At 39.9% G+C, this 26,496-nt stretch overlaps 1 protein-coding gene across 2 annotated transcripts; it reads left to right on the top strand.

Annotated features, from left to right (window-relative positions):
• The first annotated feature begins 380 nt into the window (after nt 1–380).
• Nucleotides 381–26,496, top strand: LOC105473572 (myosin-1). 2 transcript variants are annotated; one of them, XM_011727393.2, is made up of 39 exons: nt 381–489; nt 2,046–2,289; nt 2,390–2,533; nt 2,649–2,805; nt 3,886–3,913; nt 4,664–4,778; nt 4,878–4,970; nt 5,102–5,165; nt 5,827–5,925; nt 6,013–6,116; nt 6,251–6,389; nt 6,605–6,723; nt 6,809–6,958; nt 9,315–9,485; nt 10,281–10,590; nt 10,986–11,053; nt 12,824–12,911; nt 12,994–13,111; nt 13,411–13,534; nt 13,623–13,759; nt 13,859–14,114; nt 15,707–15,949; nt 16,041–16,217; nt 17,006–17,151; nt 17,233–17,323; nt 17,418–17,807; nt 18,156–18,282; nt 19,919–20,037; nt 20,195–20,391; nt 21,114–21,297; nt 21,579–21,744; nt 21,838–21,962; nt 22,484–22,792; nt 22,880–23,083; nt 23,417–23,542; nt 23,633–23,803; nt 24,061–24,165; nt 24,281–24,376; nt 26,236–26,496. In XM_011727393.2, the coding sequence occupies exons 2-39, from the start codon at nt 2,086–2,088 to the stop codon at nt 26,386–26,388; spliced, it is 5,817 nt and encodes a 1,938-aa protein (XP_011725695.1). In that variant the 5' UTR covers nt 381–489; nt 2,046–2,085; the 3' UTR covers nt 26,389–26,496. The 2 variants fall into 2 exon arrangements, with proteins under 2 accessions (XP_011725695.1, XP_024646005.1); XM_024790237.2 differs by having other exon boundaries at nt 399–489; nt 2,050–2,289.

The raw sequence follows: 26,496 nt of genomic DNA, 5'->3' as shown, positions 1-26,496 counted from the left end.
TACTCAACCCAATGTGAGAGGAAATATTTCTAATTATATCCAAACATCTTTACTATGAGGGGAATTAGGCTTGGAGACCGGCAATGCCAAAAACATGTTTTGCCAAATATGTTTTAAGAAAGAGGAGGAGGTTACGTGTTTTCCATATTGGAGCCTATAAAAGTACCCTTGGAATGAGTATGACTTGTCTCTCCTCCTAAAGCTTCAAGGTAAGTGTGTGTGAGGACAGGGTTCTGTCTGGAGGACGGTAAGGGATGTCTGGCTGCCCCCGCGCATGCCACACATCCTGGCTCCCACTGCCCCTGGCAGCCCTGCCAGTGAAGCACCAGCTTACTCTTTAGCAATTTTAATTAGATGTTGTAGTCTTCCCAGTCATTTCCTGGTTCTCAGTTAAGAATTATTCTACAATTGGGAATTGTTATAATTTAATCAGAAGAGATTTACTCTTTTTCTTACAGTTCTGATCCACTTTAAGGTCGCATCTCTACGGTAAGATTCTGATTTTTTTTTTTTTTTTTCTCATTGCTCACAAAGCACAAGGAATCTTCTGCAGTGGTTTGGAAGTGGTAGGGGGCGGGATGAGGGGAGTGATAAAAAAAATCATTTCCATTTCATGGTTGATCGTTCTTCTCTTAAAAAATGGAGAATGACTTGAGAAACTGGTTCTCATTAACTCATATCCCTTGCAATATATGAAAATGTTTCCTCAGAGTCTTTGGGAATTTTATTCACAATAGTGAATTTCATTCACTATTTCCAGCATTGTAGTTTATCTTTTAAATGATTGCATTACAACAACATGCAATGTAACATTTCAAAGTGTTACTCAATTATCGAGAAAATCTAAATTTTCTATACTATGGCTTTTCCTCAGCCCTATAAATATAAAAAACTATGAGAGATGATGTCTAAATGGATAAATAGAATGGTCTGAATCTTTGCCTTGGAAAAGTTGCTTAAATCTGCATGTTGTTTCACAATCTGTAAAATAAAAATTAACGAATATATATATACACACACACACACACACACATATACACACACACAATATGAAACATGATTGTGAGCATATTCAGCAAGCATTTTAATTGTGTTATCAGAGTCAACATAGTTTCAATGGGAAAAATGGGAAAAATGTATCCAAATGAGCTTTCCTGGAAAAGGTACTTTTATTATTACAAAGTAGAATATACATCAGGATTATTGACAGCATTAATGAATGCTAGTTAATGGGATCCTGAAAAGAACAAGTCTTGTGAAATTGTTATAAAAATGTTAACAATAAAGCAAGAAAACATAGGTAATGTTTTATAATAAATATTTGAGAAATGCTAAAGACCAGGGAAGAAGCTGAGTTTGTCAAAATTATTATACAGAGACAACAGAAACTGATAGATAATAGAATATTTTTTAACCATGCAAAACAAAGATCCATGCATTTCTGCTTTCCAGTATATTAGGAAGTCTTTGTAACTCCCAAGTTTATAATGAAAATATTTCCATCATGTACAGAGTAGTTCCTAAAATTATAGCAACATATTCCTATTGTTCTTTTAATTCACCAAGCCAGCTTTGAGCCCTTCTCTGTGTCCAGCATGTGTTCTAAGAGGTGTGAAGGATACCATAAAAAGAAGAGAACTCCCTGCCTGCAAGGTGCTTATAATCCAGTTGGGAAGATAAAAAACTATAAGTGAAAGAACTAGAGACTATCCTGCCACCATTACAGCTTTATGTTCTCCATAAGCCAATGATAGACAGCTTATAAAGAATAATATACATAACAAATGAAACAGAGAAAGCAGCTAAGAGACTGCGATAGGTGAGCCAGAAACAACAATCTCTTTCCAAATGCATGATTAAGTATCTGTCAGCACTGGCACAGAACAAAGAGACTGACATTTCATCCTCAATCAAGCCAGGGAGGTGGTCATACCCAATGCAATACGAAGCACTCAACTGGTCGGTAAACTTTTAAAAAAAGTTTTAAATGTGAAGCTAATGGTCCAGTTTCTTAATTTCTACAATTTCTTTTCTTCCTCTGCCAGCCAGGGTCCTTAACTGGGCTGCCATCAGTAACCTGCAGCCATGAGTTCCGACTCTGAGATGGCCATTTTTGGGGAGGCTGCTCCTTTCCTCCGAAAGTCTGAAAAGGAGCGAATTGAAGCTCAGAACAAGCCTTTTGATGCCAAGACATCAGTCTTCGTGGTGGACCCCAAGGAGTCCTTTGTGAAAGCAACAGTGCAGAGCAGGGAAGGGGGGAAGGTGACAGCCAAGACCGAAGCTGGAGCTGTGAGTAAAAACATCTGGAGCTGATTAGACTCTGCCTCATTTTGGGTTAAGTTAGCAGACACTTATGTTTTGATCTGGCCTCTCTTGTTTGACTGGACAGACCGTAACGGTGAAAGACGACCAAGTCTTCCCCATGAACCCTCCCAAATATGACAAGATCGAGGACATGGCCATGATGACTCACCTGCATGAACCTGCTGTGCTGTACAACCTCAAAGAGCGCTACGCAGCCTGGATGATCTACGTGAGTTCTTTCTCACGGCCTTCTACTCATGAGAGTAGTTAATAGTTTTTGAAAAGTAGTAGATGATTAAGGTCCCCATCAAATAATTCTGTTCCCCCCCTTTTTTTGGATGCAGACCTACTCAGGCCTGTTCTGTGTCACCGTCAACCCCTACAAGTGGTTGCCAGTGTATAATGCAGAGGTGGTGACAGCCTACCGAGGCAAAAAGCGCCAGGAGGCCCCGCCCCACATCTTCTCCATCTCTGACAATGCCTATCAGTTCATGCTGACTGGTGAGTGGCTCAGCTGGTTTTCATATGAATTATTTTACCACCCATAATCACAAAATGTTAGAACTAAAAAAAGACCTTTAGAAAAAAACCCAATCCACCCCCCTAGTTGTTCAGCAGAGGTGACTAAAGCACAGAGAAGTACATACTGTCAAAGCTGGTATTAAAACTCTGCTCTCCTGATTACACCTCCCTGACTTTACTAGGCCATGCTATTGCTCCATCCCATTAAGTTGAATTTGTGTATGGTCTCCTTGCTTGGAAATACACAATTTATTTTATATATTTAAGTAATAAGAGCCAAGATTAAGTAACAACTGAATCATATAAATCATATATTATCTAAAAGAAATGAAAAATAGGAGTTCAATCCTTTTGGTGCCTCAGTTTCTTGTTAATTATAAATTAGATACTTTTACAAGTACTGTCATCTCTTTAAAGTCATCAGAGTACATCTCAGAGATGATATCCTTTGAATGAAGATGATGTTTTGGAGTTACACACATATGAACAGAAACTGTTTTCCTGCCTTAGAAAGATTTTATTTTGACTGAGGCATCCTCTCTTACCTCATCTTTCTTTAACACCATGGTACACTTTTGGGAGGGCTGATCGAAGTCAGGGCTATAGTCGGTGGCCAAAAGACACTAAATATTTTCTGTTTGTCTTAGAAACAAAATCTCAATCATGGCTTAACAGTATTTCAATCTATTAAATGACAGTTCAAGCCTTTAGCATATTATGCATTTTTCAGCTATATGCACTAATCAGCAGACAGCATGCCATTGAAATCTACAGATGACAACTAAGGAATGTACCTAGCTTTGGAGAATACTGCTCTTTATATTAAACCAACAGGACACACTTTCTTTCTGTATTAACTTAAGGAATTTAAGATATGACATTTTTATGTGTCTCTTCCCCCAATTTAAGAGGCTTAAATATAATACCATAACTTTACCACAATATATTGAAAAACCCCATTGAATACATGACACTTATACTCAAATGCTCTGTTTCCCTATAGAAAGTTTTGTTTGTATAACTGATACATATACTGATTGTCCACTGTTTTTCTTCTAGATCGGGAGAATCAGTCTATCTTGATCACGTACGTATTCCTATTCTGAGATTTATTGGCAGTTTATTCTCACTGGAAAAATGACAAACTGAAAGAAGAAATTAGTTAATGCTCCCTACTAAAGCAGTGAATGATCAACCTGGAACTAGATATAGGTTTAGCTTTATTATAAGGTTTACATTGCATGAGAATGTAAAATAATAATGTTCTAAATCACCTCATTTGCTAGTTCAGGCTTGAAAGTTCCACAGAACTTTGCGGTGAGTAGAAAGTGTAAAATGAGCTTGGCTGGAACCCAGTAGAGTGCAATGAGCAGCATACAGCATTCGAAAGGTACAGCAGTTTGGAAATATTACTAGCGGTTCATTTTTAAGGCCCACTTAGAGAATGTCTGTTCCTTCAAAGACCAACCTTGAGCCATGTCTCTAGTACGAGGAAATGGAAAAACACATGCACGTTTCATAGAGTTTCCTACCAACTGCTCCATTCACTACAGAGGTGCTGAGTAGCTGCTTTTCAGACCCTTCAAGCCCAGGTCTCCGCACCCAGAAAAAAAAAGCTGACACATTATAAACACTCAAGAAATACGTGTTAAATGAATAATGACTGATCTTTTCTACTTCTTGTCAGTGCAAAGCACTAGAAATAATATGAGCTATATGTAGGCGGAAAAGAAAGATGTAAAAGGCTCTCTGATAGAGATATAAAGACAAAGGCACGAGGTAGTTGTAGTTTCATTTGTCGCAGTGCTTAATTTCTCATGTGTTTGGCCTTTGACAGCGGAGAATCTGGTGCGGGGAAGACTGTGAACACCAAGCGTGTCATCCAGTACTTTGCAACAATTGCAGTTACTGGGGAGAAGAAGAAGGAAGAAGTTACTTCTGGCAAAATGCAGGTGAGTCTGATTGTCACAGTCACAATCCAGGCTCTGTTGGGACTCTCGGGTAGGAAATTTCCCAAGCCCCAGATGCAAGGACTGCTCTTGCCTTTGCAGGGGACTCTGGAAGATCAAATCATCAGTGCCAACCCCCTACTGGAGGCCTTTGGCAACGCCAAGACCGTGAGGAATGACAACTCCTCTCGCTTTGTAAGTCTCTTGGTTGCCGAAGGGTCTTCTCTGCCTTTAGATGCCAGAGAAAGCATGTCTGAATTATTTCAATGGCATCCCTACTATGTACTTCAAGTTTTGGGTATAACAACATCTTTTTTCCTTACAAGGGTAAATTCATCAGGATCCACTTCGGTACCACAGGGAAACTGGCTTCTGCTGATATTGAAACATGTGAGTAACAGGACCTCCTAAATAGAATCCAAGAATGGCAAATATTGGTTTGGAGGAACACTTTGCAGCTCCTGCTGAATATGGAGCTTGTAAAGCACCAGTCTGCTGCCAAACATGCCTGTGGTTAATGTCAGTCTTATCCACAGCCCACAGTGTGCTTTACCCACTCCAGTCATGAGGTAATGCTTCTGTGGGAACTGCCAGGAACTGCTGGGCATGTCCAAAGTATTCCAGCCCCAGAATGATTTCAAATTTTTTTTTTAAGAAAAGACTAACACTAGGAGTAAACAAGTTGTCCAGGGATTGAGGATATGTGATTTCTTCCCAGCCTGAGCTTTAATACTGTTGCTTTTAGTAGTCCCTCTATTATATGGCAACAGGATGCTGCAGAGGGAGTCTCAGGACTCGATTATATTCCAAATGTCAAGGATCTTCTGTATGTGAAGTGAATGTCTTGATCCAAGCATATTTCACTTTTTTCCCAGACGGTAGGAGGAACTGCAATTGTGTTTGTAGAGACACAATATGTGGTACTTCACAGGAACATTCAGCTGAAATCTCAAGAGGCCAATGAGATTTAGCTAATGATCCCAAGTCCCCAAATCACTCCAGGACACTGTGTAATTTTCCCCCGTAATCTGATGTCTACTCTCTGTTGCAGATCTTCTGGAGAAGTCTAGAGTTACTTTCCAGCTAAAGGCTGAAAGAAGCTATCATATTTTTTATCAGATCATGTCTAACAAGAAGCCAGATCTAATTGGTAAGAAATAACTTAAATTCACAGCTAGAAAATTGTCACTGTACTATCTTCTAATGTAAAACAAATGCCCTGAATTCTGTGACCCAGAAATGCTCCTGATCACCACCAACCCATATGACTATGCCTTCGTCAGTCAAGGGGAGATCACAGTGCCCAGCATTGATGACCAAGAAGAGTTGATGGCTACAGATGTAAGTTATACATGAATTTTCATTTAAAATCCATTATGCATGGGAATGGCAATAACAGCCGTCTATATGTGTGTAAAGGATACAGTATAAATTCTCTTGTGCCCTAATCTTTGTCTTCTCATCTCTCCTGGTAGAGTGCCATTGAAATTCTGGGCTTCACGTCAGATGAAAGAGTGTCCATCTATAAGCTCACAGGGGCTGTGATGCATTATGGGAACATGAAATTCAAGCAAAAGCAGCGCGAGGAGCAAGCTGAGCCAGATGGCACTGAAGGTACCAAATGAATCTCCATCTGGGTTTAATGAGAGAATATAGGCAAAAACGTCCATTCCAAAACTCAAGTCTTCTTTACAGTTGAGCTCCTGATGGACATACTCAGATGTACCCATACACAGATTTTCTACAAAGTTATTCACTCAATACTCTGCCCCTTTGAACTGTGGGTCCCAGAGTAGGTCATATTAGGTATCTGAATTATGTTTCTGCAGTTGCTGACAAGGCAGCCTATCTCCAAAATCTGAACTCTGCAGATCTGCTCAAAGCCCTCTGCTACCCTAGGGTCAAGGTCGGCAATGAGTTTGTCACCAAAGGTCAAACTGTGCAGCAGGTAAGTACATGACCTCAATGAATCACACACATCTCAGGCCTTCATGACATGCCTTTAACAACACCAACAAACTTTATCTGTGAAGGTGTACAATGCGGTGGGTGCTCTGGCCAAAGCCGTCTACGAGAAGATGTTCCTATGGATGGTCACCCGCATCAACCAGCAGCTGGACACCAAGCAGCCCAGGCAGTACTTCATCGGGGTCTTGGACATTGCTGGCTTCGAGATCTTTGATGTGAGTTAGCAGAAAAATTGTACCAAAAAAAGTTTCCAACAAGCAAGCTTTTTGCTGCAGTCTTATAGCATGACTGTAGTCACTTATGGAAAGGGTCTATGAAAAATAGCTGCACTATAAACTTAACTGACACATGAAAGAGCACCAAAAGACCATGAAAGGAAATGAACTTTGGAATGAGACAGACCTGTATTCAAACTCCTGCTCTGCCAATTACTAGCTGTGTAATAATGGGAAATGGTACCCGATTGATCATTGGGAAAATTCAACTAGGACCGGTAGGTAAAGCACTTAGCATTCCAGATCACAGACTCACTTCTGAGATCTGTCTGCTAGTTTCAAGATTTCTGAATTTTCAGCCCTTAACACAGTCCCCAAGCATGCAGGCAGCACTCAGTAAACAGTAAGATAGTGAGGGCAACAATAGAATCAAAGATGGCAGTGGAGAAGACAACGTCTTTAAAAGAAAGACTTTGAGATTCTGTTTGCTGAGAAATGAAATGTGTTTAATTATTAGGAGAACCTCTGCAACACCCAGGTATTGAGTACAGAAATGGCACCATAAATAAACTCAAATTTGTCTGCCTAACAGAGTACCTGTTACACAGCTTAGGAAATCCTCCACTTGACAGCAGTATCTTGGATGTGTCTCATTTAGAGGTTGCACTTCCAAACTTTTGTCTATGTATGGACTGATTGAAACTGGATGAAATTTTAGAAATGGAGGCACTTCCAGACATTTCCAAGCCAACGAGGGAAGAAAGGAATAATCTGTCATCAAGCAGGAACAGAAAAAGCAAATCACACTTTTTAAAATAAGAAAACTAATGACAGGGTACTTGCAATCATTTTGAGCTTTTTTTTTTTTTTAAGTAACAGCTTTATCGAGATATAATTAACGTATCATACAATTCACCTATTTAAAGTATAAAATTCAATGGTTTTTAGTATATTCACAGGTACCTGCTATCATCACAACAATTTCAGAACATTTTCATCACCCCAACAGGAAATTCCATTTTGTCCTCCCTCTAGGCCACAGAAACCCCTAATCCACTTTCTGTCTCTGGATTTGGCTGTTCTGCACACATCATATAATGGAATCAGATAATATGTGGTATTTGTGACTGGCTTCTTGACTTAGCATATGCTTGCCAAAACTCAAGTCTTCTTTACAGCTGAGTTCCTGATGGACATACTCAGATGTACCCACACACAGACTTTCTACAAAGTTATTCACTCAATACTCTGCCCCTGTGAACTGTGGGTCCCAGAGTAGGTCACATTGGGTATCTGAATTATGTTTCTGCAGTTGCTGACAAGGCAGCCTATCTCTTGACTAAGCTTACAAGCTTCCCCCTTGTAGAGCTCCTTTGACTTTTCTGTATGGTGATAGTGCCTTTAAACAAGGGCATCCTCAATTGTGTTTCTATGTAAGTGTCCTGAATAATAAAGCAGGGAAGGCCTACTCAAGTTCTGAGAGTAGTTACAAACACTGGCTCTGGTATCAAAATGTTGGGGTTTCTGCCATGACCCTTACTGCCATGGTCTTACACAAGTTACTTAGCCTCTCTAATAGTGTTTCCTCATCCATGAAATGAGCAAATGATACCACCATACAAAGGTAGCTGTGAGGATTAAATGCAGTCACTTATACAAGGCACTTAGCATAGTGTCTACTGTAGAGTACATGTTCACCAAATATTAGCTGTTGAAATTTTAATATTAAGGACAACATACAGACCATAATGGCTCAGATCTAACAAACTTAGCTAGTTTACAACATAATAATAAATCATTAAGAAACCTCTAACCAACTAAAACAAATACTGTAAAAACCAAACAACCTTTTCAAAAAAACTTTTAAGTTCAGTGGTACATGTGCAGGTTTGTGACATAGGTAAGCTGTGTTGCCCACGCATTAAGCCTAGTATGCATGAGTTATTTTTTTCTGATCCTCTCCCTCCTCCCACTCTCCACCCTCCAATAGGCCCCATTGTGTGTTGTTTCCCTCTATATGTCCATGTGTTCTCATAATTTAGCTCCCAGTTATATGTGAGAACACGCAGTATTTGGTTTTCCGTTCCTGCGTTAGTTTGCTAAGAATAATGGCCTCCAGCTCCAAACAACTTTTTTTTATTGCATAGGAAAGCATCATTCAGAGCTTGTTTGACGGGTGTTGAAGAGACAATTTTAACAAGTATGCTAACAGCAGCAAAAACTTCATTGCGTAGGTATAGGCAGGATAAAACGATACCATCCTAAGGGGGCAATTTGGCTAACTAAAAAAACACCACTTTCAAAGAGAAGATTTCATTATAAATGGAAGGCTAATTTGTATTTTCCACTTATTTAGTTCAACAGCCTGGAGCAGCTGTGCATCAACTTCACCAACGAGAAACTGCAACAGTTTTTCAACCACCACATGTTCGTGCTGGAGCAGGAGGAGTACAAGAAGGAAGGTATCGAGTGGGAGTTCATTGACTTCGGGATGGACCTGGCTGCCTGCATCGAGCTCATCGAGAAGGTTGGCTTGCTTTTTACAGACCACAGATCATACTGCTGTATAGTATTTAAAAGAAAATCATAAAATCTTGATGATATAGGCAATGGCTAAATATTTCTACTTGTGAAAAACATGAGGAAAATTCCTTATTTTGCCAACTCTGAGGTAGATATTCTGATAAAAGGAGATTAAATATTTTCTATAGAGTCCGAACTCAACACTTACCCACAGTTTGCAATACAAAGTCTTACATTTAAAGTCATCATTCCTTACAAAAGGTGCACTGACCAGAATAGTTTTTACTTTTTTGTCATCCTAAAGTCATCATTACTGCATTAGAAGTATGAATTTCTACTACTGTGCGTTAAAGCAGAGGCTTTTAAAATCCAGTATGTGAAAGACTCACCAAGAATGTACAGTTGCAGGTTTCCCTCATCTCACCCCTAGAAATACTTTCTGGTAAGTGTAGGATGAAACATCGGAATCCTCATTTTGAACAAGTGATTCTGATGCAGCTAATTTGCAAGTCACACTTGGAGAAATATTGCTCTAAGGTCTCTGGGGTAAAGACACAAACTCCACAGGAGCACAGCCCTCATCTGTCTTACTCTATCATATCCCAGAGCCTGACACAGCACGTGGCTCCTGATCAGCACCCAATAAATATTTGTTAAGTTAACAACTTTTGACCAAAGGAATGAAAACTCTGTAGAATTAAACGGTGAATTGATTCAGATGGGATCATTATTAATGTCACGTGTTATTTCTATAAGCAGACAGAATTCAAGTGGCATTTCTTTCTTTTCATGCTTCCAGCCTATGGGCATCTTCTCCATCCTGGAAGAGGAGTGCATGTTCCCCAAGGCAACAGACACCTCCTTCAAGAACAAGCTGTATGAACAACATCTTGGAAAATCCAATAACTTCCAGAAGCCCAAGCCTGCCAAAGGCAAGCCTGAGGCTCACTTCTCTCTGATTCACTACGCCGGCACCGTGGACTACAACATTGCCGGCTGGCTCGACAAGAACAAGGACCCCCTGAATGAGACTGTGGTGGGGCTGTACCAGAAGTCTGCAATGAAGACTCTGGCTCTCCTCTTTACTGGGGCAACGGCAGCAGAAGCAGGTAATTATCAATATAATTAATCTTTTACCTAATATATAAAACATAACCAGAGGTCGGATGCGGTGCCCATAATCCCAGCATCTTGGGAGGCCAAGGTGGGTAGATCACCTGAGGTCAGGAGTTCAAGACCAGCCTGGTCAACATAGCAAAACCCCATCTCTACCAAAAATACAAAAATTAGCCGGGTGTGGTGGCAGGTGCCTATAATCCCAGCTACTCGGGAGGCTGAGGCAGGAGAATCACTTGAACCCGGGAGGTGGAGGTTGCAGTGAGACAAGATCACGCCACTGCACTCCAGTGTCTCAGGAAAAAAAAAAAAAAAAAGACAAAACAAACAACAAAAACCATAACCAGAGAAAGGCCGTCCTATGATTGCTTCTTTTTTTTCCCCTTAGAGGCTGGTGGAAAGAAAGGTGGTAAGAAGAAGGGTTCTTCTTTCCAGACCGTGTCTGCTCTCTTCAGGGTACAAACTTCATTTTCTCTGTCTAATTAGATTTAGGATATTAAATGTATTCTATGGTGTGGGGGAAAAACTAATCTTTCAAGGATTCTAGAACTGGATGTGACTCAATGAGATAGTTCAGCTGGTAGTGGTAAAACTGAGTTTTAGGGAGCTTGGGGATAGTTTGGAAGACACACTTCACTATTCAGAAGACACAGGAGTCAGGGGAGATGAAAGTGAATTGCAGAAGTCAGTATCAGACAGCAAAATTCAATTCTGGGGCCTGAGAATGAGGTCATTTAACACTTAAAAGACTCCACTGGGATAGGATTAAGTAAAGCTGAGATTTGCTTGAGGCTTTGGGAGCCTCCAAGTGATTTAGGTGCTTAAAGATATATTGGTATAGAACAGAAATGAGTAGATTTTGAAAGCTAAAGATAGAACAGTGGTGGGAATTGGAGCCCCCGTCAAAAGAAGGAAATAAGAAACCAGATGTGATAAAAAAAAAATAGCACTTGAAAAAAAAAATACGGCCGAGTACAGTTGCTCATGCCTGTAATCCCAGCAATTTGAGAAGCCAAGGCAGGCAGATCACATGGGGCCAGGAGTTTGAGACTAGCCTGGCCAACATGATGAAACCCCGTCTCTACTAAAAATATAAAAATTAGCCGGGCATGGTGGTGCACGCCTGTAATCCCAGCTACTCAGGGGGCTGAGGCATGAGAATCGCTTGAACCCAGGAGACGGAGGATGCAGTGAGTTGAGATCATGTCACTGCACTCTAGCCTGGGCGACAAAGCAAGACTCCATCTCAAGGAAAAAAAGGAAAGTCTATTTTTCTTTTGGCAATCCAATTTCTGATTCCATCTCTAATAACTGATGCTGTAGATATTTGGAAAAACCAGGATTTCCAAAAGATGGGAAACTTTACATACTTGGTAACATGGCTGTCAGTTTTCTATCAATTCCCAGAATAGGCATTAATAAAGGCCACTTTCTGTGGAATAAGCAGGAGGATACAGCTCTGTATCTATGGCAAAGAATAAGCATGTGATAGACACACAGATACAAGTGAAAGTCAGGTAAAGAAAGAAGTGGGTGTGACTGGGCGCCATGCCTCACGCCTGTAATCCCAACACTTTGGGAGGCTGAGGCGGGTGGACCACTTGAGGTCAGGAGTTCGAGACCAGCCTGGCCAACATGGTGAAACCCCGTCTCTACCAAAAATACAAAAATTAGCTGGGGGTGGTGGCGTGTGCCTGTAATCCCAGCTACTCAGGAGGCTGAGGCAGGAGAATTGCTTGAACCCGAGAGGCAGAGGTTGCAGTGAGCCAAGATTGCACCACTGTACTCCAGCCTGGGCAACAGAGCAAGACTCTGTCTCAGAAGAAAAAAAAAAAGAAGAAAAGAAAAAGAAAAAAGTGGGAGAATGAGAGGAAGGCATTGATTAGTAGTAAAATCAGACCATGTATCTAGGCAAAAAGAGAATGGGTAGAGTATTTCCATGTATTTAGAGTGTCATAGTGAATTTAAAACATATACTAGGAAATTCAACAGCAGTGAACAGTCACTTCAACAGCTAGTAGAAATCTATGTTTCGAATGCACACCAACAGAAAATAGGAGGACATATTGGGAATGTGGAAATTCCAGAGATAACTCTTTGAAAATTTTCATCTGGATACTATTCGTAAGAATTAAACCAGTATCATAGATTACAATGATTATGTCTGTAAATATGAATGTAGAAAACAGTACACTTTTAAAAATGTAAACTCACATGGTTCCACAGGAGAATCTGAATAAGCTGATGACCAACTTGAGGAGCACTCACCCCCACTTTGTGCGGTGCATCATCCCCAATGAAACTAAAACTCCTGGTAAGACATTTCTGATATCCAGACAAGCTCCAGCGTGTGTGCAATAGACCAGGAAGTATGGCATGTGGATTCATTCTTTTAGGTGCCATGGAGCACGAGCTTGTCCTGCACCAGCTGAGGTGTAACGGGGTGCTGGAAGGCATCCGCATCTGTAGGAAAGGATTCCCGAGCAGAATCCTTTATGCAGACTTCAAACAGAGGTCAGACATTTTTGCTGTATATTATTTTAAGGTTTTTATTACTTCTTAAACATTTTTCAATGAAAGAACCCTTTATACCTCCTCTTAAAATTGAAGAGAAGATAAACTCACTTAACAAACTTCATATTGACATAAGAAAAATCTGAAGTCTTTTGAATATACAGAGGATAGATAAAGGGGTAGATATGAGTTCTTGTTTATTTCAGATTACCCAGTGGCTATGTTGTTTCTATAGCCAGATAGGAAGATTTCTTGTCTGTGACAACAGCCATATCATTTTTTTTGCCTGGCTTAAACAGATACAAGGTATTAAATGCAAGTGCTATCCCTGAAGGACAATTCATCGATAGCAAGAAGGCTTCTGAGAAGCTCCTTGGGTCCATTGATGTTGACCACACCCAGTATAAATTTGGGCACACCAAGGTAATATTCTGTAAATCCTACCTGACGTTACCCCTGTCCCTCTGAATTTTATGTAAATTTTCTGATCTGAAATTCTTCCCACACATAGGTCTTTTTCAAAGCTGGTCTTCTGGGGCTCCTAGAGGAGATGAGAGATGAGAAGCTGGCCCAGCTGATTACCCGAACCCAGGCCATGTGTAGAGGGTTCTTGGCAAGAGTGGAGTACCAGAAAATGGTGGAAAGAAGGTATTAAGTAAAGAATTATTTACTTAACCTCATCATCCTAGGCCTTTTAATTCTGCTTCTTATTATAATCTGATTTGAACATTTCTGTTCCTATGACAGAGAGTCCATCTTCTGCATCCAGTACAATGTCCGTGCTTTCATGAATGTGAAGCACTGGCCCTGGATGAAGCTGTATTTCAAGATCAAACCCCTCCTCAAGAGTGCAGAGACAGAGAAGGAGATGGCCAACATGAAGGAAGAATTTGAGAAAACGAAAGAAAGCCTTGCAAAAGCTGAGGCCAAAAGAAAAGAGCTGGAAGAAAAAATGGTTGCTCTGATGCAAGAAAAAAATGACTTGCAACTCCAAGTTCAAGCTGTGAGTATCCAGAAGTCATTTCCTGCAATCTGATGCTAAAACTTCAGCTCAGTGGTCACTAAGGAGAGGTCTAGATTCCACTAAATAAGGGACAGGTTATGAATCTTTAATAATCCACAACTCCTTAGAATGTTCTATGAAATTCCATACACAATATTACTAAAAATCACTGTGGTAGGATTCTTTGCTGTCAAGAAGGGAAAAATAAAAGCATTTTTCCTTCCCCTCTGTTGTTTTCCATAGCAGAATGTGAACAGGAAATAAAGTGAGCTTTGTTCCCTAAATTCTCCCTACTGAAAAATGCAAGTAAGAGCTGTGAAAAAGAAAAATATTGTCAGTGAAGAGGAAGGAGATTTTGATGAAAATGCATTAACTTGAAATTAATATTCTGAATTTTGTATCTACAATCCCCGAGCAACTTTCTGCTCCACTTTATTTTTAGAAACTTTTTAGTACCTGAAAGAGTAGGATTATGGCAAGAATAATGGCAATGCTTTCTGGTAAGGATAATGGCAATGTCTTCCATAGATAATGCCTATTTTTATGCAAAGTATGAGAGACAGGGTAGATATTCTCATTCTAATGTCCCAGTAACTATCCAGAGGCTTGGGAAGAAATATTTGCTCAAGAGCCACTACCCAACCCATTTTTGTAACCCAAATAACAAGACAGTTCAATTGCTGCCACCAAAACCAACAGCAGAAACATTAAAAGTTACCCTCCCAGTTCTCTGAATTCAGAAAGAGAATGGACTAGTCCCATTGTGCCTACAAGTTTGGGACACATATTTAGAAAATCTAAAGAATGATGAATTGCGAAGACCTAGGTTGGCACTGTGACTTTCCTGTACTTTGTATAGATCAGGGTTTTCCACACTGAGGAGTGGTTCATCACGCCTTCAAGAAACAGGAGATAATCTATCCAAGAATACTCCTCTCCTTTGAGGATAGTATTATATAACCTCTGCTTAATAATATTCTATCAACTATCCACTAATAAATATTGGGTGAAGTTCCAGACAGGGATGTAAGTTTGAATGAGAGACATGGTCCTTCCCTCACAGTTTATCCCAACTCCTATTTCTTCTCATGAGAAATATGCTTGCTACTTCTCTAAGCATCACCTTGAACATGTTCCATTCCCTTTGGTGCTTCCAGGTGTTCCTTTAGTTCCAAGCTACTCTGTCACTGGATGACACTTCTTCCTTTTAAGGCACTTTTCTGATAGTACCCCTCTCTCCTAGCAACCTGCTAGAAACCCAATCCTTCTGTCTATTGGTTTTTCATATATTGAATGCTCCTGAAAATAAATATTAAAAAAAGAAAATTGGCTGACCTGAAATTATATAGCAACACATTATATATGTTATAGCAAATATAATTGTAACATAATTTCACCAGGAACCATGACTTAAGTTCCTTTTTTTATCACCAGACTCATAAGTGCCCAATAAATATTTGCTGAATGGTAGAAAGCTAATAAAAATTAACCTGAAGCCTTAAAACAATTCACTTGTTTGGTTTCAAAATATTAATAAAATCTGAACATGTCTAGGAAACTAAAATCTGTAAGTATCTATTACCTCTTCTCAGGAAGCTGACAGCTTGGCTGATGCAGAGGAAAGGTGTGACCAGCTGATCAAAACCAAAATCCAGCTAGAGGCCAAAATCAAAGAGGTGACTGAAAGAGCTGAGGATGAGGAAGAGATCAATGCTGAGCTGACAGCCAAGAAGAGGAAACTGGAGGATGAATGTTCAGAACTCAAGAAAGACATTGATGACCTTGAGCTGACACTAGCCAAGGTTGAGAAGGAGAAACATGCCACAGAGAACAAGGTATCAATCATATTCTACAATACTGTATAGAGGTTCTGCCACCCAACTCAGCTGCTTTAGAACAACTAAGCTGCTTTCTTCACTTTTGTAGGTGAAAAACCTCACAGAAGAGATGGCAGGTCTGGACGAAACCATCGCTAAGCTGACCAAGGAGAAGAAGGCTCTCCAGGAGGCCCACCAGCAGACCCTGGATGACCTGCAGGCAGAGGAGGACAAAGTCAACACCCTGACCAAAGCTAAAATCAAACTTGAACAACAAGTGGATGACGTAAGCTTAACATTATATAAAAACGATTTTTTAAAAATTTTGTAACTAAGTAAGCGTGAGTTTGTGTTTTTATGACGTAGTGAGTATTTATCAAGTACCTCCTATGAATGAGGAATATGGGATACCATCCCTATTACAAGGACTAAGATGTACACACAAGAAAGTTGTTAAAATCAATAAAGAAAGTTAACTGTGAATAATAGACAATATGGGTAAAAGAATTGAGGGAAAGGAAGCTTAACGTGTTCACAAAGAAAAGCTATACAAGCAAAGCAGGTCTTTAGCTGGGCTTGAAAGACAAGTGGCTATGTGCAGTTACAGAAGAGGGGGGGTGTTTTAAGCAGGCAGCATAGCAACAGCAAAGAAGTTGTAATGATCAATAAGGTTTTCTCTCACAGAAACAAAGGACACTCAGAATTAGGAATGTGGAAGATGAAGAACCCACTGAAAATGCCTGAGTAAGGGAGACATTAAAAAAGTCATGGTTTGGAAGTATTAGCATGGTGTCCATCCCAGCTGGAAAAGTATTGGATTCCAGTGGGGAGATGCAGAAAGCATAATGTCTCACTAGTAACTTATTGTAACAATGTGACAAAGAGGCATATTTTACCTTTTAAATGATGACTCTTTCGACTAGGTAAATACCAAGGAGAATGGAATCAATGGGACAAATCTGCCTAATTCATAGAAAAAATAGTTCGCTGAATAGATATAATGTTGAAAAATTTAATCTGGGACAAAAGGTGGTACCCTTCTGAGAACCATACTCATGGATTATTAACTTTTAGCTTGAAGGATCTTTGGAACAAGAAAAGAAAATCCGGATGGATCTAGAAAGAGCAAAGAGAAAACTAGAGGGAGACCTAAAATTGGCTCAAGAATCCACAATGGATATAGAAAATGACAAACAACAACTTGATGAAAAGCTTAAAAAGTAAGCAGTTTCAGGACAAGAGTTTTGGGGGGAAATTACTCTTAATATTTCTGAGACTGACATAAAGTGCTTTTCTAATAGGAAAGAGTTTGAAATGAGCAGTCTGCAGAGCAAGATTGAAGATGAACAAGCCCTTGCAATGCAGCTGCAGAAGAAAATCAAGGAGTTACAAGTACGTTAAATGATTTTCACCAGGCTAATTCAACATCCAAAAGTTACTGACACCAAGAAGTTGAGTTTATATTAATATTTTTCACCATTTCCAGGCCCGTATTGAGGAACTGGAGGAGGAAATCGAGGCAGAGCGGGCCTCCCGGGCCAAAGCAGAGAAGCAGCGCTCTGACCTCTCCAGGGAACTGGAGGAGATCAGCGAGAGGCTGGAAGAAGCCGGTGGGGCCACTTCCGCCCAGATTGAGATGAACAAGAAGCGGGAGGCTGAGTTCCAGAAAATGCGCAGGGACCTGGAGGAGGCCACCCTGCAGCACGAAGCCACGGCGGCCACCCTGAGGAAGAAGCACGCAGACAGTGTGGCCGAGCTTGGGGAGCAGATTGACAACCTGCAGCGGGTCAAGCAGAAGCTGGAGAAGGAGAAGAGTGAGATGAAGATGGAGATCGATGACCTTGCTGGTAACATGGAGACCGTCTCCAAAGCCAAGGTACAATCAACACTTCACATGCATTATTTGGTTTTTTTGTTTTTCCCTTCAGCACAAATATGATTTGTATCTCAAAAACATCTCATGAACTAAATCAGGTGCCCTTTTATTCATATCATGGATAGTACAATTTAGTAAAGTAGTTAGATTAGCAATTCAGTGGCAGTATGCTTGGACTATGTATTAGTCTTTCCATCACAATCTAAGACCTTTGCTGGTTTTGTTTGTAAAGATAGTTTCTTCTCAGAATAAATGAGTACTGCAGCTCCTATGGAATGTTTAGATTACTGAAACTTTCTTTGGTCCAACTACTGACTTGAGATGCCTTCTACCACTTTTTGAATGCAGGGAAACCTTGAAAAGATGTGCCGCGCTCTAGAAGATCAACTGAGTGAAATTAAGACCAAGGAAGAGGAGCAGCAGCGGCTGATCAATGACCTCACAGCGCAGAGAGCGCGCCTGCAGGCAGAATCAGGTGGGCCATTTACCAGTACTGACCTTGAATGATGAATTCACCCTGCATGTGCGATCTGCTGAGAAACTGCATTTAGTTACTTGAGGTCATATACTACCTCCCTGGGAGATCCCCACTAATATGAAAACATTATTGACCACTGGCATGAGGTTGCTTTCTTTCATATATATGAGAGAAATATATGTGTATATATATGAAAGATATATATATACACACATATATCTATAGAGAGAGAGAGAGAGAGAGAAATAGAATCAGGCCCTTTTAGTTTTGAAGACTTTAAGGAAGATTTGGCTTTAATCAGAAAGTTATCAAAAACAAAGTGTATCCTTACAGTACCTCTTTTCACTTTTCAAAATGCTTTCACAAGCTATGTGTTACTTTATTTTCCTCATTAGTCTGTGTAATACTATCCCCATTTTAAAGACAGTGGATTATGGTGGTGATGAAGCGACTTGTCCAAGAATGTTTACTCCAGTCTTTTTCCTGAAGTCTTGCCAATTACTGGTAACTAACATGGTTAAGTAGGGAAATATTCAAGACCACAACCCAACTGAGAAGCATTCAAGTAAGATTTGTAGATTTTTGATTAGAGAAATTGGAAAGTTTCTGCATTTATTCCTCCTCCTACTGACCTGTCCAACTTTCTACCAAAGTTCTATCTCCCCAAGTACAGATAACAAGATGGAAATTGTTTTATGGGTAATTTAGGCTATTAAAGTAACAGGCAGGTTAAAGTGTTGGAAAATCACTCTACATCTTTGGTATTCAAATACGTTCTTTCTATAACAAAGTTCAGAATAAGTTTTTTTAATTTTTGTTAAAAGGTGGTCAGTACACTTCATGAAAAAGAAAAACTATATCCTCAAGGAGTCAAAATGTTCCTTGTAGTTTCTCTTCCTCAATACATGTTTATTCCTCCTAACTCAGTGGTGTTTAAAAAAAAAGATAATTCTTATTAAATGCCAAAGAGATAGAGTTCAAGATAACTAGTTTAAAAATGGTGTGGAAAAGTTTTCCTACCTTTCTAACATAATATAGTGTATTTTCTGCATTATGGTGCTTAAAAAATTAAAGACATGTGTAAATGCCATTTAGTTTGGAAAGTACTTATCCAGAAACCAATTCATTCTGGGGATGGGAGACCACTTAATCATTTCTTAATATAAAAATCCTTCCAGAATTTCTTTTGACTATCACTTCTACTTACAGAAGAAATTGCCCAAAGTCTCTTATTTTCCACAGTATAAATCCTTTGTTTCAACCAACTTTCAGTGGAAGGCAAATTAGTCAACATTATTGCCTTACATAAAATAAAAAGTACTGGAATATTTTGTTGGCTTGATTTACACTTTTTTCACATTTCTTCGTCAATTCTGACTATGATCAAATAATCATAAATATCTCTTGAAATCTTTTGTGCCGTACACAAGCATGTAATCTGCCTCAAATTTCTCCATGCTTCTAATTTTTACATGGATTTGCTTATCGGGGTTAAAGCGGATGTTGGTGGTTTGTTGTCACCCATGCCCTCCATTGAGTTTCAGACTTGGCTCCCTTTCCCTGCTCAAGTTTTTATTTTAGAGTTTTAATTTCCAAAGTAAGGTTGAGTTTTCCGGACCTGGGTCTTTTATAGGTGAATTTTCACGCCAGCTAGATGAAAAGGATTCATTAGTTTCCCAGCTCTCGAGGGGCAAACAAGCTTTTACACAACAGATTGAGGAACTGAAAAGGCAACTTGAAGAGGAGATAAAGGTAAGTTCCACTTGTTGTCGTTCTTGTCATTATTGTTCTTGTAGTTGTTTGTTTTTCACTTACTTTTACAGACTTTCTTCTGGTGGCCTATAGGAGATCAGGAATCAAATATCACTTTAAATATATAAAATTAAGTCACCAACCTCTATGTTCTCAGGCCAAGAGTGCCCTGGCACACGCCCTGCAGTCCTCCCGCCACGACTGTGACCTGCTGCGGGAACAGTATGAGGAGGAGCAGGAAGCCAAGGCTGAGCTACAGAGAGCAATGTCCAAGGCCAACAGTGAGGTTGCCCAGTGGAGGACCAAATACGAGACGGACGCCATCCAGCGGACAGAGGAGCTGGAGGAGGCCAAGTATGTTCCAGACTTAGTTAAAATGGAACTATAAGGGCAAACAGTTTCCTTGCTCCCAAAACATATGAAAAACTAGGGAAAAAACATTCTGGGACCATATACAGCCTTGTTGTTGGAATTAATGTTTTGGTAGACGCCTTAGAAGAGATTCTGAGAGGAGTTCTCAATGCAAAATTTATATCGATGTGGGAAGGCTTCTTTATTATTTATGGATTAATTAAAAGCTAGCACAAATAAGGGACATAATTAGACAGATGAAATCAAATATATTTCATTTGAATTCAATGTATCCAACATTTGAGCCCTTAATATGTTGGACAGCCTACAAGAATACAAAGATCAGTATGGTACAGACTCTCCCTCTGGGGATTAAAATTATATGGAGACACAGACATACAAAGCAGTAATTCAAGGTAGATATTAATATTCTACAGAAGAGGAATAAGACAGCTACCTGGAAGGGTAAAATGTTAGCTCATGCTTGTCATGGATGGCCTTAAAGCCACTCTATGAAGTACGGCAATACCAAAATTAGAGTTGTTTTCAGTATTTGGTGGTAGGATAATGGGAATGCGTTAATATAGAACTGGACCTACAAAACAAGCTTGAGAAGCAAAGTATTAAAGAAGTCTGATTGTGGAATTCACTCTCTTGTACCCACTTTGAAACACCCAATTCAGTTGACAGCCATTCACTTTTATTGTCCATATTTCACTTTTTAGGAAGAAGCTGGCTCAGCGTCTGCAGGATGCTGAGGAACATGTAGAAGCTGTGAATGCCAAATGTGCTTCCCTTGAGAAGACGAAGCAGAGGCTCCAGAATGAAGTTGAGGACCTCATGATTGATGTTGAGAGGACAAATGCTGCCTGTGCCGCCCTGGACAAAAAGCAAAGGAACTTCGATAAGGTATTTTCTCCAGTTTTTGCTTCAACTTTCAACATAGAATTAACAATAGCCTACTGCCTTCAGTGTGCCCAATTCAAACCATCTGAGGGCTGTCCTCAGTGGCTCTCGACCCATCAGCAGCTGTCTGTGGAGAGGGGAGGTGCTGCTGTGGTTTCTATTCTTCTCACTTGTAATTTTTTTTTTCAGTCCCAGAACACCTCAACTCAGAGTTGCTAGAATAGATGGTTTTTATCTCATCAAATTTTCTCCACTAAATTTCTTGTCCATTCCTTGACCTTCAGATCCTGTCAGAATGGAAACAGAAGTGTGAAGAAACTCATGCTGAACTTGAAGCTTCTCAAAAGGAGTCCCGCTCCCTCAGCACAGAACTATTCAAGATTAAGAATGCTTATGAGGAATCCTTAGACCAACTTGAAACCTTGAAGCGGGAAAATAAGAATTTGCAACGTGAGCACATTTTACCTTTTCTTTAACAATAAAAGATTTGAAAGACTCTTTTCCATCGATGAACAAATTTCTGTATTTTTTGTTCACCAATAGAGGAGATTTCTGATCTCACCGAACAGATTGCAGAAGGAGGAAAGCGTATCCATGAACTGGAAAAAGTAAAGAAGCAAGTTGAGCAAGAAAAGTCTGAACTTCAGGCTGCTTTAGAGGAGGCAGAGGTAAGCATTTTATTGCATACTCTAAAACAATTACAAGAGGAATTGGGCTCTATTAAATGCAAGGAATGGTGAATCAAAAGAAATGAAAAATATTTTTTGCTCCATGTACTAGGGATGAGAATAGAGAACTGACCATGCATACAACCAACATAACCATATGTCAAGAACTGTGCTAGACGCTGAACAAACAAAGATGAATCAGTTAAAGGCCCTGTTTTCAAGGACACAACTTACCTAGGGAGATAGAAGCATATAAAACCAATAATAACGTTCAATAATTTGTAGAAATTTCTATAACAACAAAATAAAAATGTATGATGGCAGCACAAAGGCAGAAACTGTGTGTGTGTTAGAGAATAGTAAAAAAATGCAAGGGCATGAAAATGACACTCTTGCTTAAATCTTACTACTATTTAGAAATCTATTTATAAATAAGGTTTCATGAAGGATAAATCATTCTTATCTCTAGAATACTACACACTTCCATTACCCTACTAATGTCACCTCTTGCTGTCATTAAGGCATCTCTTGAACATGAAGAGGGAAAGATCCTGCGCATCCAGCTTGAGTTGAACCAAGTCAAGTCTGAGATTGATAGGAAAATTGCTGAAAAAGATGAGGAAATTGACCAGCTAAAGAGAAACCACATTAGAATCGTGGAGTCCATGCAGAGCACGCTGGATGCTGAGATCAGGAGCAGGAATGATGCCATCAGGCTCAAGAAGAAGATGGAGGGAGACCTCAATGAAATGGAAATCCAGCTGAACCATGCCAACCGCATGGCTGCCGAGGCCCTGAGGAACTACAGGAACACCCAAGGCATCCTCAAGGTAAATATGTCTAAGAGATGGTCCCAGGACAATTGGGGTGCCTGCAACCCTGAGAACATGGTGTCTCAATGACGGTTTGTTTCACAGGATACCCAGCTCCACCTGGATGACGCTCTCCGGACCCAGGAGGACCTGAAGGAGCAGCTGGCCATGGTGGAGCGCAGAGCCAACTTGCTGCAGGCTGAGATCGAGGAGCTGCGGGCCACTCTGGAGCAGACAGAGAGGAGCAGGAAAATCGCAGAACAGGAGCTCCTGGATGCCAGTGAGCGTGTTCAGCTCCTGCACACCCAGGTGCATGTAATAACAGAATAGTAAAAAATATAAGGGTATGAAAATGACATTCTTGCTGAAATCTTGGTACTATTAAGTAATCTATTTATAAGATCTCATGAAGGATAAAGTTTAAAATATTTCATTTTTTGATTATCTATATTTTTGTTTATCTGAACTATAACATCCATAGTTGATCATCTTTTAAACATATGTCAACTTAGATAATTTATGAAACAAGGAGGAATATTAATGAATTCATTTAGTTAATTAGTTTATGGGTTCATTAGAACATCAGGCTTCCTAATTTTTCTCTCATGTGCCTAATATTTCTAAATTTCACATTTTAAACAGAACACCAGCCTGATCAACACTAAGAAGAAGCTGGAGACAGACATTTCCCAAATCCAGGGAGAGATGGAAGACATCGTCCAGGAAGCCCGCAATGCAGAAGAGAAGGCCAAGAAGGCCATCACTGATGTGAGTGAAGGGTAACACAGTGGTGGTCAAACTTGAATCTTAATTTGCTGTCTTAGCTGTCTTAACCCATTCTGTTTTACTGCTAATTAGGCTGCCATGATGGCTGAGGAGCTGAAGAAGGAACAGGACACCAGTGCCCATCTGGAGCGGATGAAGAAGAACCTGGAACAGACAGTGAAGGACCTGCAGCACCGTCTGGATGAGGCTGAGCAGCTGGCCCTGAAGGGCGGGAAGAAGCAGATCCAGAAACTGGAGGCCAGGGTGGGTCTCCTAATCAGCGCGTATTCCTATCTCATTCCAATCCAACGCATGATTCTGAATACCTAGCACTACTAGATGATGTGGGGCATACCGAGATGAGGGAGAGCTATTCCGTCATGCCCAAAAGCTCATAATAAGGAAAACTGAACTAGGGCATTAAAAACTACATACAAAGCAGAGTAAAAGAAGTATGTGTGTCATATGAAGAAGTAAAAATTCGTCAAGTGAATGTCCTTAAAATGTCCATCTTCTTGTAGGTTCGTGAACTTGAAGGTGAAGTTGAAAGTGAACAGAAGCGCAATGTTGAAGCCGTCAAGGGTCTACGCAAACATGAGAGAAAAGTGAAGGAACTCAGTTACCAAGTAAGGAAAATGGCCTAAGTTTTCACTTTAGTCTACATGGGATTAAAAGCCATATGTATGACAAAATGTGATATTTGTACTTTCAAGAAACTTACTCTTGAAAATATTATTTCAGACTGAGGAAGACCGCAAGAATATTCTCAGGCTCCAGGACCTGGTGGACAAATTGCAAGCAAAGGTGAAAGCCTACAAGAGACAAGCTGAGGAAGCGGTGAGTTCACAACCCCTTGGGGTGATTTTTCTCAGACATGACCAGGCCAGTTTAGTTAAAGCAACAAAAGAAAAGATGAGTAAAATGAGGAAGGATCAAAGGAAAACAAATGACTACATGGAGGTCCAAAGCTAAGGTAAAACCAACCGCCTGACAAGCCAGCAGAAGATGTTCTAGAGATGGGGAAGAGCAAAGGCAAAGCTTTTGAGTGGAAAAGAGTCTGGCTCAAGAAGTAGACAAAAAAAAGGAGGCAAGTACCACAGCTGGGGCTGGAAAGCCAGGCAGGAGGCAGCTCATAGGGTCTTCCAGGCCATGGTAAGAAGTCTGGATTTTATTCTCAGTACAGTAAGGTACTGGGAAGCCAGGGAGGGTTTTAATGTGGATCAGTCATTACCTGATCTATATTTTTTAAAGAGAGTATTCGGGCTACTATGTAAAGAATGGGTTATTGGGTAACACAAGTGGGTGCAGAGAGACATGTTAGGAAGCTTTTCGGGTTAGTTCTGTGGCTTGGAAAAGAAAGTGGAACAGAGAGAAGTGGAGAGATTCAGGACATATTTTGGAGGTAGAAACTACAAGATTGCTAGTAGGTTGCACTTGGGAGATGAAAGAAGGCAATTAAGAGTAATTTATCAAGTTTATGATTTGAGTAATCAGGTGGATGATGTAACACTTAAGTGGGGAACAAAGGGAAGAACAGATTTGCAGGGCAAGAAAGAAACAGGAATTCTGTTTTAGATACATAATACCATATATACACAAGTGAACATGTCAAGTAAATCATTAAATATAAGATTCTGAAACTCAGAAGGTCTTGGTTATGTTCAAATCAGTAGATTCTTAACACTCCACTTTATCTCATTTCCCTATCCCATGATTCATCTGGACTAATAATCAAATAGTATCAATTTCCTACATATAAATATGCATAGTTATATATCACAAATGAGTTCCTCTGTTCATTGAGGGTTTTTATTTTACCCCTGACATCTAAGGTAAGAGAGAGAGAAAGATGGGGATGGAGGGGAATGAGGGAGGGAGAGAAAACAAACACATGTGTGTATGCGGACACACATGCATGGGCGCGCACACACACACACATACACACAACTGTCCATACCTTGGACAAATTGCTTAATCTTTCTTCAGTTCCTGCTTTCCTCATCTGTAAGAGGAAAAGCTGAGGTTTTTTCTCAAGCTATACTATTTAATGATTCTAAGCTTTATGTCTGTTCTAAATTTGAATGCCACATTTTAAAAGTCTCACTGAGACTTTTAAATAAGAATGATTACCAGAGACTAAACTAGAACTGACCTGTTCAAATTCTCTGCTATATATTTGAGTATAATCAGAGACAGCTCAGACTATTTTAAGAAACAAACTTCTTGCTTAGTTTCTAAACTTAAGCGGCAATAATTTATATTCACATGGCAATAACTTATATTCAAGCCTAATGGTTTGGTTTGGTATAGATTGCATACTTGCATTCTTAAAAGGTTTGGTTGCATACTTGCATTCTTAAAAGGTTTGGTTCCATTCTCAGGATTCTGAAAAACAACACAACACAAAACGAAACAAAAAAAAAACAAAGCTGGACACCTGGGATATTTAGTAGTAGCTCCAGGATGTTTTGCTGTTCTAAAAGTTCAGATACAAATGTCACCTGTCCTTCCTTGTTATCTACGAGTTCAAGAAGCTAATGCAAAAAAATAAAAATACAAATTCAAGAGCACTTCTCTAGGTTTCTTAAAAGATCTGCTAGAGTGATTCATTTTTAAGTAAAAAGGAAAGTCAAGAGCCACTGAATTTCTGAAAAATTCTGAACTTTTCTTCCTCATAAATGGATTTCCATTCACAGGAGGAACAATCCAATGTCAACCTCTCCAAATTCCGCAAGATCCAGCACGAGCTGGAGGAGGCCGAGGAACGGGCTGACATTGCTGAGTCCCAGGTCAACAAGCTCCGGGTGAAGAGCCGGGAGGTTCACACAAAAATCATAAGTGAAGAGTAATTTATCCAGCTGCTGAAAGGTGACCAAAGAAATGCACAAAATGTGAAAATCTTTGTCACTCCATTTTGTACTTATGACTTTTGGAGATAAAAAATTTATCTGCCAAAA

This window comes from Macaca nemestrina, chromosome 17 (genome assembly GCF_043159975.1).
Source record: "Macaca nemestrina isolate mMacNem1 chromosome 17, mMacNem.hap1, whole genome shotgun sequence".
Lineage (NCBI taxonomy): Eukaryota > Metazoa > Chordata > Mammalia > Primates > Cercopithecidae > Macaca > Macaca nemestrina.
This window is presented reverse-complemented; position numbering and strand designations above follow the sequence as displayed.